Below are 18,997 nucleotides of genomic sequence, written 5' to 3'. Positions count from 1 at the left end.
TTACCTGTTATGTATAATTTTAGGAAAAATAAAGTGACATGATCATGGAAAGGAAAGCAACCTCAAGTCTACCAAAAAGCAACGAAAGTTAAAACAACCAAGTACAGTATTTGAAAACAATTTTATGATTACGACATTATATAGCAACTAAACATGACAGCTGATATGACCATGGTGTCATTGATACACCAGTAAACTTAAAAAATATATAATTAAAATAGGAGTATATCAAATACCCATCAAACACAATTTTATATTGTTTTATTTTGTTTATATTACACCTCTTGATAATAGTATTGAAAATATGGCACAAAACCAAGCTCATGATATAAGGATAATTTTTTAATTATTACCTTTGAATCATTAGCTAATGGGTCAGAAGTTTTATCTTCACTGCCTCATAAAATTAAAGATAGTAATTTTAACTTTACAGCACCACTCCCACTTTTAGTATATATTAAAATACTTTACCTACCGCATACACTGATTGCCAAAACTGGTGAAATGTATACGACTCTAGCAAAAAGGCTGCCAGCAACCTATGTACTTGTTAAAGTCTTGAACAGTACCAACATATACCTCATATCTCTGGGTGCGATTTGGGGTTTTTAACGATCAATAGATCATCCATTATATCTTTTTCTTTTACTTCTATGTCTATATCATTAAGCAAGCCCAGTTATTGTATGGAGTGCTAAGTAGTAGAATTATATTGGGAATTGGTGTACCCACATCCCTCTGTTCGCCATGGTAGGGGATCGTTTGTGATATAGTCTTGCTGTCCCCAATATTCTAGGTTATCTAATATGCAGATGTCTGAATATGTGCCTTAAGTTACTAGAAACTCATACTAAGGATAGGGATGCTTGACGTAAGAAGAGAAGTTCTAGAAAATATGATTTGAGTAAAGAGACGGGTAAGGAAAGGCTAGCACCTAGTTGGGTAAAGATAAACTGTAACATCAAACTGACTTGGTGCACAAGGAGATAGAGATAATTCTCACTCGTGTGGATAATGTGGTTATAAAGTTTGATTCAATGATTGATAGTCTTTCTTTTTCGTAATTGCCTTCTGTAGCTATTTAGCGCTGCATTTTTTTGGATGGTGCCAAAGCCTACTACTATCATTTGCATTATTCCTTTGGTTAGCGTTCATGCCACTGGTAGTGTTGTTATTAATTTTAGTGTCCCTACTGTGTCTAGTTCCAACCATTCTTGAGTGGCACAGAATCATATACAGTATATATATTTGTACCTGATGATATTACTGATCTTCCTGTTAGAAAAACAAATTGTCTTCAGACAAGTCTAGTCACAGGCTAACTTTTCAAGAGTTCACACTATACTATCGCCTAGCCTGCCAAGATATTATGAATAGGTTTCAATACAAATGAATCCTTTTCTTGAACCTAGAGTCAAAGCATAGTCGTACATCCTCCAATACTTTGATGTCAGGTGTTGAGAGCGAAGACACTAATGACATGGTGTATACAATTTTTACAAACAAATAATTTTGCCTTATTTTTTATAATAAAACCATGACGGCTAAAGCTACTTTATCGCCAGATGGCACGACACCAACGTTCGATACAAGCGATAGAAGGTTAAGTAATATTCAGGATAAGGTTCACATATCCTATGATGTGAAAGATTTTCCTTAGATTTGCCATGTCCAAGATTCTACTAAATTCCCTCGTGGAGTGAAATCTTAAGCTAAAGGTTTGAATACACAACCTCACATAACTGTTTAGCCCCTCTGCAACCTCTCAGCCTCTATCTCTGTAGAGAAGTCACTCCTATTTATTGGCAATAAGCATTAATATTTCTCTAGTATTATATAGTAAAAAAACGTATCCTACACACAAACTGATTAATAGGGTGCAGTTGATTGATGATATTGAGATGTCTGTGGAGGGAATCTATGAGAAAGAGAGAAAATAGGAATAAAGGAGAGAACCAGAAGGAATTACATGGCTAAGATACTCGCATTTGAGATAAGTTTGTTTTAAACGAGAGAACAGCTATAAAGCACAACAGGAAAGAAGGCTTATTGTAGGAAATTCTGAAGTAAAATGAAACTGCAAGACTTTTCCAAATAAGAAGAAGCTACCAGATTAGTAACTGGAATAAAGAAAGAACTTTAGCCTGAAAATAGAATCATATGTGCATACTCTCCAAGACTAGTTTACGGTAATTTAGACATACAGTTTACGAATGAAAGTGGAAAGTTTAATTGCATATATATTAACCAGATCAAAAGAAAATCTACGGGAAAGTAAACAGAAATGGATATAACCAGTTTTGGAGGCACTAAACTTGAAGTTGTGGAACAGATTTGCTCTCAGTATTTATGCTTGAACATTGTGATAAACAGAGAAGGGCTGAAAAGTAGTGGATGATATGCTGTTGGTTGAAGAAACCGTTAATTTAGTGATAGAATAGGTAGACAGTCAGAAAAGTGTTAAATATAGAATGAAACCAAGGACCACCCCTAAAATAAGAAAGTATGCAGTGTACCATTGTTAACTCCAGATCTCTCAAGTTAGATGACATTTTTGGGATGCGCATGAAGTCGCGCATGTGAACGTTAACTACCAGGGATATTTCTCTATCATATGATATCCTAGATACAGTATGTCAAGAGCAACAGAGGTAACTTCTCTAAAGTTGCATAAAACTCAGTAATATAGGAACAAAGACCCACATTGATGGTTAACTTGCTCTATTTGTTGTTAGTTTTGGATTTGGCACTATTTTCCCTGATGAAGAACGTACTTTGTTTTTACACATTTGTTACTCATATTTTACTACTGATGAAGATTTTATTATTTTTAGTTGTAACAATAGTAGACTACAGTTTCTAGGAACTGAAACCAACAGTGAATGGCAAGTTTTGGATCCAAATCTGTTGTAAAGATTGCCAGTATCTTCATAATTTTTAATTAATTGAGCTATCACCCTTATAATAAAAAGATAAAATAAATAAAAGCTGCACTTTGTCAAATAACAATAGAATTTTACTATTAAAGACTTGGTCAGCGCTATAAGTAAGTAATTTAGCTCTGTTAAGTTACGTATAAAAAATCAATCGTGTAAATTGGCAAAATTGTAACCCTGTCATAGCACATTATAGAAAGACAGAGACTATAGTCCCCATGGTCTATCCAGGCAAAGTAGGCCACACCCACCTGATGATGTTATGACATGCTTCCACCACTCACGAGAGTTTCCGCTCAGCGCAAGCGCTATTTATGTTCAACAAAAATTTTAGTATATTTTGGTAGTAATTTTTTTCTCCACTATTAATTATAATTCCTACAATTATCTCGTAAAACTAGCAGAAACACTCATTCATTTTTAGAAATGCAGCCTGATAGAAGCAAAACAAACGTTGGTGATAAGGAGCACACATGCACACACACAGCTTGAGTGTTTTATCAAAATCCAAATCCTCACCCAGTGTGTGTGTAATTAAATGATGACAGAGAGAGAAAGAGTATGATAATAAGCTTTCTTTCCAATACAGTATTTACATTGAGTATTCTACATTACCTTTGAAATTAATACTTTTAAAATCATGCTTATAAAATCATCTCTCTTACATTAAAATCATTACATATAGAATCATAAGGCTCTTAAAATTAAAATCATAGGACAATGACAGCTGTGACAGGGAGAATTTATTTATGAGGCCGAAAACATTAGGCTTGGGAGCAAGAAGGGCAGGCGAGGAGCCAACGTGCTTTCGGTAAAAGAAAAACGGAAGGTGAAGGAATAAAGGTAAATGGGTAGGAAATAAGGAAAAGGAGATTTATAGCATAAAATATAAACATGAAAGTATTGCGTGAGAAGAGCTAGGAAGGCTGGAAATGGCTCAAGTGAATCAAAATTAAAGGAATGCGGGGAGCAAAGCACAAAGCATAGAAAATGTTGTCAAAGAAATATTAGATGCTGATGAACTAGTCAGGAAGAGGAGGACCTTTGTTTTTCTTCTGTCAGACTACATTCCAAAAATAAATGTGTATTCCTGATAGTTTTAACTTGAGTTATAGATACCGGTGTTATGCTTTGTGACAGATAATCTTAGGAATTATAATTGAAAGAATGAAGAAAGAAGTTACAAGCCAAAATATACTGGAATTTTAGTTGAACAACATAAGTAGTGTTTGCACTGAGCGGAAACTCTGACATGGCATGACGTCATCAGGTGGGCGTGGCTTATTTCGCCGGGATGGATTGTGGCGACTATAGTAAGAAGATTGGCACACTGAAAATTCCTTGTAGGACAATTCAGCGCAAAGACAATTCAGGACAATTAAAGGGATAACGAAATCAGATTTTGAGTTTGAAGGATTTAGTGATAAAAAGAAATTTAAATAAAAGATTTATTAAAATAGCTAACTGAAATCATATATATTTCTAAATATGAACACTAAAAACTGAAATATCTTTATGGAAACATTAATGATAATTCACTTTTGTACTGTAGTTCAATTTGGCATCTTTACTGCCAGAATCTTGCAATAAAGAAGGTTTGCCATTGTGTGTTACACATAACTGTTTTAGTGTTACAATATCACTAACATTATCATTTGCTGACATTGGCTCACCCTCTTGTTTTCTACGGCGTTGAACACTCCTTTGCAATGGCGTTTACTTAGGTACAGTAGTAAAATTATTGCCTCATCTGGCAAAGAGACTTGCGCTTTTTGGATTATTCTTCTCTAGACATCATTAGATGCACCAGCTCATTCACAAATGTTTGAAACTGTCTGCCTTAATTGCTGATACTGCTGGTTGCGGCACATGAGAATGCTTTGAGATTTCTTCCCATAAATTTTCGTTGACGTGGATACGACTTTTATCTTTGTCTTCTGTACAACGCCGACTCTTTTCCATTCCTAAGTTTTCTCTTTAAACGATAGCAGAATCAGATGTGTTCCCATCCTTTCTCTGATAATGTCCTCTCCATAGAATTTGCATTTTATTCTTAACTTTGTGCTGTAAATGTTTATAACCAACTGGATTCCAAAAAAAGTAAGCACAGTACCACAAATAATCTTTGAAAATATTCCAATTAGTCAGTGGTTTTTTGTGTTGACCCTCTTGAATTATCACCACTGTTTTAATAATCTAAACTTTATAGTAAATGGCAGGACACTAGGGTGTTTCCAAACAAGCAAAATATCAAAGGACCCAAGTTGGAGTACTTACGAAGTCTAAGTTATCAAATGAAGTACAGAAGTAAATTATCATTAATGTTTCTATAAAAATACTTCTGTTTTTAGTATTCATATATATATATATATATATATATATATATATATATATGTATATATATATATATATATATATATATGTATATATATATATATTCTTGAAGCTTTTTTAATAAATCTTTAACCTTAATTTCTGTTTGTCAATAAAGTGTTTTAATTAAAAGATTGATTTAGTTATCCATTTTCCCAAATTGTCTTTGCATTTTCTTCCTTATGCTGAATTGTGATCCACTGAATTGTCTGTATGCCAAATTGTCATGGGCAGAATTGTCCTTGCGCTGGATTGTCCTTAGCGGAATCATCGGTTCATGAAGAAGACTGTAACCTTCTATTGATGAAATTAAGGCCATTAATATATGAGCTTATGAACTTAAAAAAAAAAGGCATGTAAACATTGTCCAAATTATATGTATTAATTGGTAGTCCATAAAATAATTATCAGCTGTTATTATGATGAAGAATAGGAATTGTGATGTGAGCGCTTCAACTGCTACGGAAAAAAACCTGATCAGAAGCTTTCGCTTGATTCACCCAAAATAGGAATTAAGTACTTGCAGGCTGTATCCCTGAGATTGATGGGTGCTTTCAGGTACCTTTCCTTGGAATCAACTAAATATTTAAGATCATCTTAAGTTGAATTGTCACAGAGTCTAAGATTGACCTAGTGTAACCAGAATTAAATATTGTAGTATTCTTTATTCTGTTTCTTAACTTCTCCTGTAAATATTTAGAGCTATTCTTCCGGAAATTTCTGGCTATCTGAATTTATCGACAAGCAGACCTCACGGGACATAATACAAGGCCCTCATTACATTAAGTATGTATTATAGTAGAGGGAATAGTTAAAGGAGACTGGAAACCCATATCCTACCTACAGATTTTTTGGGTGAAAGACAGGCTAATTTTTTCTTAGAATTGTAAAACCATTACACTAAATTGGGTTTCCTGAAGATGCCACTCGGACTTGTAGATATCCATAATAAGGGAACGTTGCTCAAAGATCCTTCACCTGTCTGCTTAAAGCCTCTGCTAGGATATTGGTGTATCTTAGAATCAATCCTGGAATAAGACCAACTTTGTTCTCTATTGCCCAGTCAAAGATAGTAACAGCTAACTTGCGTAAGTTTCTCAATTAGAGATAATCCAACATTATCCAGATAAACCTGTGAATACCGAGAGAAATCTGTCTGAAACGTGACGAATGAAGCTCTTAAGGCAAGAAAAACTGATTAATGATGTAGGTAATTCATGTGATGGTCAATGAGCTTATTTGACTAAATTCCCCAATGCCCCGACCCATTGGTATCAGCAACCAGAAGAATTTCTGGAGACGACCTACATTCATCGCACGGGGATGTATGCGAACAGTCAGGCCCCCTACATAGGGCTTCTACAAGATACACAGGAGTGTGGATCTTCAGTCGGTGTAGCCATAAACCGGTATTCACCTCCTGAAAAGAGAAATAAAATGAAAATGTTTGACCGGAGCTATTCGTATATGACAGTGGCTAAATCAAAAGTGAAGGAACTATGGCTGTATAGAGTAGCTCCGCACCCTAACCAGCTGGATAACCACTTTTTTAAATGTGTCAAAGGCCACTCATGAATGGCAGAGGCAAGGGACAGTGACATTACCCTAGCTAGCAGGACAATGCTCTAGAGACTGACTAAATATACACCGAAGCCCCTTCTCCACCCTAGCTAGAACCAGGGAGAGCCAAGCAATTGTGGCTGATGACTCGTCAGATAGACCTGTAGACTTCCCTAAAACCCCCATCCTTAGTTCACAAGGATGGTGAGGTGCAGCGACCTAAGGAACGAACGAGTTTTAGCAAGACTTGAAGCCCAGTCTGTTGATCATCAGGCAGGGACGTTACCAATAGGCCACCCCAACTCGGTTATCCAACTTTAATGACTGACTCCAGATCACACTGAACCAATCTCCCTTATTAAAAGAGAACAAATACTTTTCTGAATGATACATTTATTGTAACAATTCCTTCACTTTACAAGTCTGAATAGCTACCTGGGTTAGAGCATCTTTCTACCGTAGAATAAGACTGCATCCTTTATTGACATCCTTAGTATGAAGACACACTAACCATTATTGATTTTATAATTTTTCCTTTGTTTTTCTTGTAGAATTTTCAGTATGGTACTTTGTTCTTCAATTATTTCCACAACATAGAATGTAGCCTTTTCATTTTTACATCCTTGTTGAGAAGTTTTTGTAACATTTTCATTGGTCTAGTTTCTTCCTTTCTCAGGTTTTCATATATTTCATTAAGTTTTTAAAGCTCTGCTATTAGGGAAATATCATTCTGTGTGGTCATGGGGGTATACCCATCAGCATACACAGTACTGCTTTTATATATTCTATTGTTCCATATATCATTCCTGATTGTCCATTTACAATATTTGCTTTTGTAATTACCTTAATCTCTGTATGGAATTTGAAATGCCATAGTAAAGCTTATATGAATTGATGGTAATTAGATAAAATCATAACGGTGGCATCATTAATACAGTACTGTATATACTGCATAACATTAAATTGTAATCTTATGTTCCTTTGATATATAATCTTAAATCAGTTTTTATTTCATTATTGCAGCTGGTTTTAAACAAATATGTTTAAATTCAAAGGCCTATAAAATACATAATATGAGAATGATTGTCTTGAGCTACAAAATTACTTTTTTTTTTTTTTTCATTGCATACTCAAGGAAAACTTAGGCCTTATTTCCCTTTTATAATATATTTCATCAAAATTTGTTTATATCTAATATACAAAAGGAAGTTTTATATTTTTTACAATATCGTGACTTAAAATTAACATTGCTCATATTTTTCCCAGCCTCATATTCCCTAATAATGTTTTCTACTTTTTCACTTTTGCAGGAGAACACTTCCCAGCATTCTCCTGGACACCATAAGTGAGTTTAAAAGTTTTTTTTTTTCTTTCATTATGTTGCTAAAGTTATTATATTTTAGGAAATGTTATTTTCCATCAATTAATTTAATCACAGAACCACATTGTCTACTCTAAATTTAATCTGCATTTATTGATTGATTATTACATTATATTCAGGCCAAATTTTCTTTATTAGATACATATATTTGTACACAAACTTATATAAAGGATCTACCTGTTCTAATGTTCCATTATCAGTTTTGCTCCACACACTATTATGTATTTAATGTAATGTGTATGACAGTATTAGGATATATTTGTATTAGAATTGGTGATAGTTATTTTCTGGTACTCTAAAAGAAAGAAGCCCTGTAGCTGTATAGCTTGCTTCACCTACCTTTTTAAATGTTTGTGCATATGCAATTAGGATATCCGGTCGTCTTCAGAAATATCTTTTGATATCCACCCCGAGTGGTGCATGTCTTTACATACACTGCACTCTTGAGAATCCCAGTAAGAGACTGGACCCTTCATCCTCCGACATTTGGCATGGGTCCTGCAAGTATCATGACTGCAAGGATGCTTCACGGTCCTGGCACAAATCTGCACTCTGCAGTGCATCTCCTTCGAAGACCCCGCCTGTAAGGAGAAAAAGAAAAAATAAAGAGTACAAGTGTCTCTAGGAGTCACCAAAGGCTGAAAAGAATGGATTAGTAACATTCTATGATGACAATAAAGGGAATAGTAATCCCCAACTTGTATGCAATTGCAATTGATGAGAAAGTATGAGATAAAGAACAAAATATCCAAACCCCTATTAATGGCGTTTGATTGGAAAAAATAGCCTTTAAAAAGTAATTGCTATGCCTGACATGAATATTGTATATTGTGTTTGGGTGGGGGTATGCTCATAATAGAACCATAGCTCCTATATCTCCGCAAAGAAAAAGCTAGTCAGAAGGCAACGAAGCCAGCATCCAAATAGGATACAATATCGACGCATCGATAACTGAGCAAATGTCCGTAGCAACAAAAGACTGAAATTCTAATCAACAATTTTACAAGAAATAACCCATTAAGGGATCCAACCTGTAAAGTTACCCACCAAATATCCAATCCACACCCTCAAAGGGAATTGGATGAATTGATAGAAACACATAACCAAATGAAGTGGTTATTTCTAAGCCGAGACATAGAAGATCTTTCATAAACGAGAACTTCATGGCCAGCATACATAAAGAAGCCTCAAAAGTATTAGAAATAAGGCATTTATGTTAATCTGTAATTGTACTCATTGACAGATAGTAGAGAACCCACCTTATATTATAAAATGCAGTCTCAAAAAGGAAGGAAGGACATGCGCCTTAAAGGTACAAATGTTGCCGGGACTAACGGCACACTCTGGTAACGGCATTGTCATCAACCCAAAACTCGCCTTAAGGCAGAGGCGTAATAAACATTCCCATACATTGAGGCTAGACCAGCCGCCAGTAACGACAATGTCGGTAACGTATGGCGGCATAGCTAAACGGCAATAATTTCCGCAGAAACATAGTGCCGTATATGAAGGCAGTGACGTTATAGGCGACACCGCCGTAAATAGCGACGCATCACTATTACATGCATAAAGGTTAGGAATGCCGTGGGAGACGACAAGGCCGTAAGTACCGGCACCGCCGTCAGTGTAACAACTCACTCCGTATAGAGAGGTACGCTGACGGCTCTGGAGGGCCAGAACCCCGAGGGAACTAGCCCTCTCAAACAACAATTGCAAAAACACAGCATCATAAACATAATTCTGAGGTCAATGTCAGTATCGGGAAAACCAACCACAGGGAGAGGTAACGACATGGGCTAGTATGCCCAATAACTAAAATAATTAACAAAGTAAAAATGCTTTTTGATCTAAAAATCTCAGAGGCTAGGAAACGGCAGAACACTAGAGTCAGCGCACCGACATTTTGAGCTCACCCTTCGCAAAGGGGAACCCAAAAGAACTGCAAGAACCTAGCATGAGAAATCTCGAACGAATGTAGCATGGCAGACCAATTGATACGCCGTCGAAGGATAGGCTAGGCCTGAATGCGACAAGTCAAAAGAGAAATCCCAAAGGCTGAAAGAGATGGCACTACATAAAGTCAGCGAACCAACTTAGCTAATGTAAAACTTACACAATAAAACAAGTGAACACGAAAATGAGGGCGATCAGGTATGAAACTAAACACCCAAGCTAGCTGGACTCGAAGTGCTCCGGCTTCCTCAATCGTAAAAGCTAAATAATTTCCCCCGTAGGGATCCAAAACATTTACAGCTAAACCAAACTGCAAAGAAAGGTAGGTACTCAATTTAGACGAAGAAGAGGAAGCCATCATACAAAGAAAAACTTGAAAATAAGCTGATAAAGAGCGCACAACAGAACAATACAACAGTAGCGTGAAGCTGCGAACAAAGGAATGGAGCCCCAGAAACGTATGGGAGCACCGAAAGGTGAGAGGATATGTAATGGCTTCTCACTTATCTTTCCCCTTAGTGGATTAAACTGGGTAAAGTCCATTGGGGGTGCAGATATCTATGGTTATCTTAGGATACGTCCCTGATTATTCATGATATCTACGGATAGTCGTTCCAGGGTTTGGAACCCTGTGATACCTGACGATAATTCTCTTGTAATATCACTCGCAGAAATATTATACAGTTGGAAGCAGCTGAAGGGAACTTCCATCAGGACGACATGGCTCGAGCCCAAAAATTTATATATAAATTTATATATATATATATATATATATATATATATATATATATATATATATATATATATATATATATATATATATATATATATATAAAAATTTATTTATATATATATATATATAAATTTATTTATATATATATATATATATATATATATATATATATATATATATATTTCTGATAAACCACAAATGCCGTTTAATATAGAATTTGCTCTCTCATGGGATCACGGACCTATATGAAAATTTGTTTAGCGATAGTTATTTCTGCCTGGCAATGACTCGAACCTATAACTGATTGAATAAGGATTTTCATAGACTGTTTAGACAACTCAGGTATAAAGAGTGGTCTAAAGAGTCTAATGTTAACCCATATATATACTTGTCATATGTTCGAGTGTTTGGCCAAGCAGAAATATTTATCATTAAATTAATTTTTGTATGGCCCTGAGATCTCATGGCAGAGTGAATTCCATAATAATAGGTATTTGTGGCTTATTTGATAAGTTGTAAATCATGAGAGTAGTGATAAAAGTTTCATATATGATAGTTCACAAAAAGGGACACACAAAAGACCTAACAAATTACCAGCCAATAAGTTTACTCTCTATATTATATAAATATTTGCAAAGATCATATTAGGCTAAATAGAAAGACAGCTAAACCTTAATCAACTAAGAGAGCAAGAAGGCTTTAGAAGTGAGTATTCAGTGACTGACCATATCCATGTAATTAACCAGCTAATTAAAAAATCAATAGAGTATGACAAATCACAACGTATGGCATTTATAGACTATGAGAAAGCATTTGATTCAGTCAAAACCTCAGCACATCAAGATATCTATACAGGAAGTATAGCTATCCTAAAACTACATAAAGATAGTGAAAAAATTCAAATGGCAAAGGAGTTGGAGAGGTAGACCCTACCTCTCCTAAATTATTCACAGCATGTCTAGTAGTAGTTTTTTTTTCAAATTTAGATTGTAAAAATGTAGGAATTTATATTGATGGGGCATTCCTTAACAACTTAAGATTTGCAGATGACATAGTTCTGTTTAGTAAATCATGAGAGGAATTGCTAAAAATGATAGAAGATTTTAATACATAAAGCAAAAATGTAGGACTGGAAATGAATATCAGTAAAACTAAGATAATGCTCAATGAAAATGCAGAGACAACAAATAACATTTGTGGACAAACCTATAGAGATTGTTAAAGAATATACGTACTTAGGACAGATAGTGTTTCCCCTGGACACGAGACTGAGATTAAAAGAAGGATAAGCATGGTATAGGGAGCTTTTAGTAAACAAAATGAGGTTATTGAAAGTAAAATGCTACTCTCTAAAAATAAGAGTATTTAATAAGATGGTCCTATCAGTATTAACTTGTGCATCCGAAACTTGGAGCCTTACTAAAGTCTTAGAACAAAATGTTATTTTTATTAATAAAATAAATTTTTGAATATACTTACCCGGTGATCATATAAGCTGTCAGCTCTGCTGCCCGACAGAAAAACCTAAGGACAAAATACGCCAGCGATCGCTATACAGGTGGGGGTGTACATCAACAGCGCCATCTGTCGAGCAGGTACTCAAGTACTCCATGTAAACACAGAACCAATTTTCTCCTCGGTCCACTGGGTCTCTATTGGGGAGGAAGGGAGGGTCCTTTAATATATGATCACCGGGTAAGTATATTCAAAAATTTATTTTATTAATAAAAATAACATTTTTCAATATTAAACTTAGCCGGTGATCATATAAGCTGATTCACACCCAGGGGGGTGGGTAGAGACAGGCATTACTTGTTTACATTATTAAGAGCTAAGTATTTTGTATTTCATTTTAGCAGTTATTCAAAATAACAAACATAAAATAAATAAGTACCTGGTAAGGAAATCGACCTGAACAATTACTCTGCCTTTTTAAGTACGTCTTCCTTACTGAGCCTCGCGATCCTCATAGGATGCTGAGCGACTCCTAGGAGCTGAAGTATCAAGGGTTGCAACCCATACTAAAGGACCTCATCAAAACCTCTAATCTAGGCGCTTCTCAAGAAAAGAATTTGACCACCCGCCAAATCAACCAGGATGCGAAAGGCTTCTTAGCCTTCCGGACAACCCAAAAACAACAATAAAAAACATTTCAAGAGAAAGATTAAAAAAGGTTATCGAATTAGGGGAATGTAGTGGTTGAGCCCTCACCCACTACTGCACTCGCTGCTACGAATGGTCCCAGGGTGTAGCAGTTCTCGTAAAGAGACTGGACATCTTTAAGATAAAAAGACGCGAACACTGACTTGCTTCTCCAATAGGTTGCGTCCATTATACTCTGCAGAGATCTGTTTTGTTTGAAGGCCACTGAAGTTGCGACAGCTCTAACTTCATGTGTCCTTACCTTCAACAAAGCATGGTCTTCCTCATTCAGATGGGAATGAGCTTCTCGTATCAACAGTCTAATATAATAGGAAACTGCATTCTTCGACATAGGTAAAGAAGGTTTCTTAATAGCACACCATAAAGCTTCTGACTGTCCTCGTAAAGGTTTAGTTCGTTTCAAATAGAACTTAAGAGCTCTAACAGGGCACAAGACTCTTTCTATTTCATTTCCAACCAAGTTAGAAAGGCTTGGAATATCGAACGATTTCGGCCAAGGACGAGAAGGTAGTTCGTTTTTGGCTAGAAAACCAAGCTGCAAAGAACATGTAGCCGTTTCAGATGAAAATCCGATGTTCCTGCTGAAGGCGTGTATCTCACTGACTCTTTTAGCTGTAGCTAAGCAGACGAGGAAAAGAGTCTTTAAAGTGAGATCTTTAAAGGAGGCTGATTGTAGTGGCTCGAACCTTTCTGACATAAGGAATCTTAGTACCACGTCTAAATTCCAACCTGGTGTGGCCAAACGACGCTCCTTCGAGGTCTCAAAAGACTTAAGGAGGTCCTGTAGATCTTTGTTGTTGGAAAGATCTAAGCCTCTGTGACGGAAGACTGCTGCCAACATGCTTCTGTAACCCTTGATCGTGGGAGCTGAAAGAGATCTTTCCTTCCTCAGGTATAAAAGGAAGTCAGCTATTTGAGTTACAGAGGTACTGGTTGAGGATACTGATACCGACTTGCACCAGCTTCGGAAGACTTCCCACTTCGACTGGTAGACTCTAAGAGTGGATGTCCTCCTTGCTCTAGCAATCGCCCTGGCTGCCTCCTTCGAAAAGCCTCTAGCTCTCGAGAGTCTTTCGATAGTCTGAAGGCAGTCAGACGAAGAGCGTGGAGGCTTGGGTGTACCTTCTTTACGTGTGGCTGACGTAGAAGGTCCACTCTTAGTGGAAGAGTTCTGGGAACGTCCACCAGCCATTGCAGTACCTCGGTGAACCATTCTCTCGCGGGCCAGAGGGGAGCAACCAACGTCAACCTTGTCCCTTCGTGAGAGGCGAACTTCTGCAGTACCTTGTTGACAATCTTGAACGGGGGGAATGCATAAAGGTCTAGATGGACCAATCCAGTAGGAAGGCATCTATATGAACTGCTGCTGGGTCCGGGATCGGCGAGCAATAAATTGGGAGCCTCTTGGTCATTGAGGTTGCAAAGAGATCTATGGTAGTTTGACCCCATGTGGCCCAAAGTCTCTTGCATACATTCTTGTGAAGGGTCCATTCTGTTGGGATGATTTGACCCTTCCGACTGAGGCGGTCCGCCATGACATTCATGTTGCCTTGAATGAACCTCGTTACTAGAGACAGGTTTAGATCTCTTGACCAGGTGAGGAGGTCCCTTGCGATCTCGTACAACTTCATAGAATGGGTCCCTCCTTGCTTGGAGATGTACGCCAAGGCCGTGGTGTTGTCGGATTTCACCTCCACCACCTTGCCTAGAAGGAGGGACTTGAAGCTTTTCAAGGCCAGATGAACTGCCAGTAGCTCCTTGCAGTTTATATGTAACACTTTTTGCTCCGAGTTCCAGGTGCCCGAGCATTCCCGACCGTCTAACGTCGCACCCCAGCCCGTGTCCGATGCGTCCGAGAAGAGAACGTGGTTGGGGGTCTGAACAGTCAGGGGCAGACCCTCTCTGAGGTTGATGTTGTGCTTCCACCAGGTCAGTGATGACTTCATCTTCTCGGAAATAGGGATCGAGACCGCTTCTAGCGTCTTGTCCTTTCTCCAGTGAACAGCCAGGTGAAATTGAAGGGGACGGAGGTGCAGTCTCCCTAACGCAATGAACTGGTCCAGTGATGAAAGCGTCCCTATCAGACTCATCCACTGTCTGACTGAACATCGGTCCTTCATTAGCATGTTCTGGATGCATCCTTGGGCTTGACTTATTCTGGGGGCCGACGGAAAAGCCCGAAAAGCTTGACTGTGAATCTCCATCCCTAGGTACAATATAGTTTGGGATGGGACCAGTTGGGACTTTTCCATATTGACCAGGAGACCCAATTCCTTGGTCAGATCTAGAGTCCACTTTAGATTCTCCAGACAGCGACGACTGGACGAAGCTCTTAAAAGCCAGTCGTCCAAATAGAGGGAGGCTCTGATGTCTGCTAAATGCAGGAATTTGGCAATATTCCTCATCAGTTTCGTAAAGACAAGAGGCGCCGTGCTTAGGCCAAAGCACAGGGCTTGAAATTGGTAGACAACCTTCCCGTAAACGAACCTTAGAAAAGGTTGGGAATCTGGGTGGATGGGGACGTGAAAGTAAGCGTCCTTGAGGTCTAAAGAGACCATCCAGTCTTCCTTCCTGACCGCTGCTAGAACAGACTTTGTCGTCTCCATGGCGAACGTCTGCTTGGTGACAAAGACATTCAGAGCACTGACGTCTAGCACCGGTCTCCACCCTCCTGTCTTCTTTACCACTAAGAAGAGACGGTTGTAGAAGCCCGGGGATTGATGGTCCCGGACTTTGACTACCGCTCCCTTTTCTAGTAAGAGAGACACCTCTTGCTTCAAAGCTAGTCTCTTGTCCTCCTCTCTGTACCTGGGAGAGAGGTCGATGGGAGTCGTTGCTAGAGGGGGCTTGCGCAAGAATGGGATCTTGTACCCTTCTCTGAGCAACTTCACAGATTGTGCATCTGCGCCCCTGTTCTCCCAGGACTGCCAGTAGTTCTTGAGTCTGGCTCCCACTGCTGTCTGAAGAAGGTGGCAGTCAGACTCTGCCTCTAAAGGACTTGGTACCTTTCTTCTTGCTCCCACGTTTCCCTTCGGCACGAGCACCTCCTCTGCTGGAGGCTCTGCCACGAAAGGGCGGAATGAATCTTGACGCTGGAGTATCCATCCTGGGTCTAGACACGGAAGGCAAAGGGGTGGCTTTGCGTGCAGATGACGCAACTAGGTCATGCGTGTCTTTTTGAATCAAGGAGGCAGCAATCTCCTTGATCAACTCCTCTGGGAAAAGGCACTTCGAGAGAGGAGCAAACATAAGCTCCGACCTCTGACATTGTGTTACTCCAGCTGACAAGAAGGAGCAAAGGTTTTCTCGTTTCTTGAGGACCCCGGAAACGAACGAAGCCCCAAGCTCACTGTAACCGTCCCGTATGGCCTTGTCCATGCAGGACATAATGAGCATGGAAGTTTCCTTGTCAGAAGGGGAGGTCTTCCTGCTCAACGCTCCCAAACACCAATCCAAAAAGTTAAACACTTCGAACGCTCTGAACACTCCTTTCATCAGATGATCTAAATCTGAAGGAGTCCAACAAATCTTGGAGCGTCTCATGGCCAGCCTGCGGGGAGAGTCTACTAGGGTTGCAATGGCCTGATTGGTAACGTCTCTGCCTAGTGTTTGCCAGTCGGTGGTTCGAGTCCCGCTCAGACTCGTTAGTGCCATTAGTGTCTGCGACCTTACCATCCTTGTGAGCTAAGGTTGGGGGGTTTGGGGGAGCCTATAGGTCTATCTGCTGAGTCATCAACAGCCACTGCCTGGCCCTTCCTGGTCCTAGCTTGGGTGGAGAGGAGGCTTGGGCGCTGATCATATAATATATGGTCAGTCTCTAGGGCATTGTCCTGATTGCTAGGGCAATGTCACTGTCCCTTGCCTCTACCATTCATGAGCGACCTTTAAACCTTTAAACTTGAGAAGTCGCCCTGGGCAGAGGCAGGAACTCCCAAGCCGAGAACTTCTCCCGTGGCATACCAGACGCTCGATCTGGAAGCGAGTTTCGCAGGGGGGAACAAGAATGCTGTCTTCCCCAAGTGCTTTTTGGACTGCATCCAATCACCCAACACCCTTAAAGCTCTCTTGGACGAGCGGGTGAGGACGAGCTTCGTAAAGGCAGGCGCGGATGACTGCGTGCCTAAAGCGAACTCAGATGGAGGTGAGCGTGGGGCCGCAGAAACAAACTGGTCGCGATACATATCCTTGAACAGTGCAAGTACTTTTCTAAAGTCCAAGGAGGGAGGCGTGGTCTTGGGTTCGTCGATGTCCGTGTGCGGGTCCGTCAAGGTGTGCAGCGTCGTCATCATCAGAGAGTCCATCGTCTGAATGCTGAAGAGGAAGCGGCAAAGGAGTAGGCATTGGCTGGTCAGCTGAGTCCGGCAGCACGGGTGCATGCGTGACTGCACTGGACGCAACGTCATGGAACTGTTGGTCAGTCTGAGAGCAGGCAACAACCATAGCTGCGCGGGGGCGCAAAGCGTCTACTCCCGACTGTCTAGTCTGCTGTGGGCGAGTAGGGGTAACCACAGTGTGTTGCGGAGGTTGACGCACCGCGTCAAAACAAAACAACTTAGGTTGTTGTTGTTGTTGTAACTCGCGAACGTCAACGGAGGGTTCCGTGCGTCGGCGAACGTCAACATGCGGCTGGCAGGGTACAGTGCGCATGGGTGGCGGGACTCTCACAGCTGGAGTGCGGGAGAAGGTAGCCTCAGCGTCAACTGGACGCACAACCGTGGTTGGTTGTAGGCTAACGGGTGCAGCGTCAACCTTCTCCGCACGATAGTCCTGCATTAACGATGACAACTGTGTCTGCATGGTCTGCAGCAAAGCCCACTTAGGGTCTACAGTAGCAGGTGCGGCAACAGACGGTGTTACTGCCTGTTGCGGTACCGCTTTGCCTCTCTTAGGAGGTGTGCAGTCATCGGAAGACTGCAGCGAGTCCGGACTGACCCAGTGGCTACAACTGGGCCGTTGGACTTGCGCGGAAGGGACCTTGCGTTTGAGAGGTCGTGAGACCTTGGTCCATTGTTTCTTCCGAGAAACATCTTCCGCAGACGAGGAATAAATGGGCTCTCTCGTCTTCTTGTGGGTGGGGCGATCTTGGCAAGATACGTCCGAAACCACGGAGGGAACGTCTGTCCGCTGATTAAAGCCTGTCGAACCCTTTGGTCGTACGACATTGCTTCTCCCCTGGGCTTGGGAGCTTGCAAGAGGTCCCGGACTGGGAGGACGACAGGCACGAACAGACGCACCCTCAAGCGCAACACTAACACTTTTCACAACACTTCCACTCACTTGGTCACTACCCACTGCACTCTTACCCTTCAACTCCCTGACGTCTGCCATGAGTTGGTTACGGTCACTCGCCAATGACTCGACTCTCTCACCCAGAGCCTGGATGGCACGCATCGTATCTGCCATCGAAGGTTGTTGAGTGCTAGAAGGGGGATCAGGAGCAACCACTACAGGGGAAGGAATAGGTTGTGGGGCATGGGGAGAGGAAAAATCAACTGAGCGAGATGAACTCCTCCTGACTCTATCTCTCTCTAGCCTACGTGAATATTTCAGGAATTCGAGAAAATCGAATTCCGAAAGCCCAACGCATTCCTCACATCGATCTTCCAATTGACAGGTTTTACCCCGACAATTGGAACAAATGGTGTGCGGATCGATAGAGGCCTTCGGAAGACGCCTTGAACAGTCCCTAGCACTACACTTCCTGTATTTAGGGACTTGAGAAGGGTCAGCCATCTTGAATTAGTCAAAGGGGAATTCAAAATCTATCCAAGTCGTCAACAAATAATCCAAAATTCAATCAAAGAATGCAAGGAAGTATTGAAGATAACCTCTGCAAAGCGATAGCTAATACTGTAACTAGAAAAGAGTACTTCACCAAAATCTGTGAAAATCAATCCA

General features: G+C 40.1%; 1 protein-coding gene across 2 annotated transcripts in view; it reads left to right on the top strand.

Moving 5' to 3' along the window:
• sgl (UDP-glucose 6-dehydrogenase sgl) overlaps positions 1-18,997 on the top strand; it is a 79,095-nt gene that overhangs the window by 57,439 nt on the left and 2,659 nt on the right. The window contains exon 11 of one of the 2 annotated variants that reach the window (XM_068391637.1): positions 8,180-8,214. In XM_068391637.1, coding sequence (XP_068247738.1) covers positions 8,180-8,214 — 35 coding nt within the window. Of the gene's footprint in view, positions 1-23; positions 250-8,179; positions 8,215-18,997 lie in introns of those variants that run through there. The other variant, XM_068391640.1, reaches the window with a different exon arrangement.

Source organism: Palaemon carinicauda, chromosome 1, assembly GCF_036898095.1.
Source record: "Palaemon carinicauda isolate YSFRI2023 chromosome 1, ASM3689809v2, whole genome shotgun sequence".
Classification (NCBI taxonomy): domain Eukaryota; kingdom Metazoa; phylum Arthropoda; class Malacostraca; order Decapoda; family Palaemonidae; genus Palaemon; species Palaemon carinicauda.
This window is presented reverse-complemented; position numbering and strand designations above follow the sequence as displayed.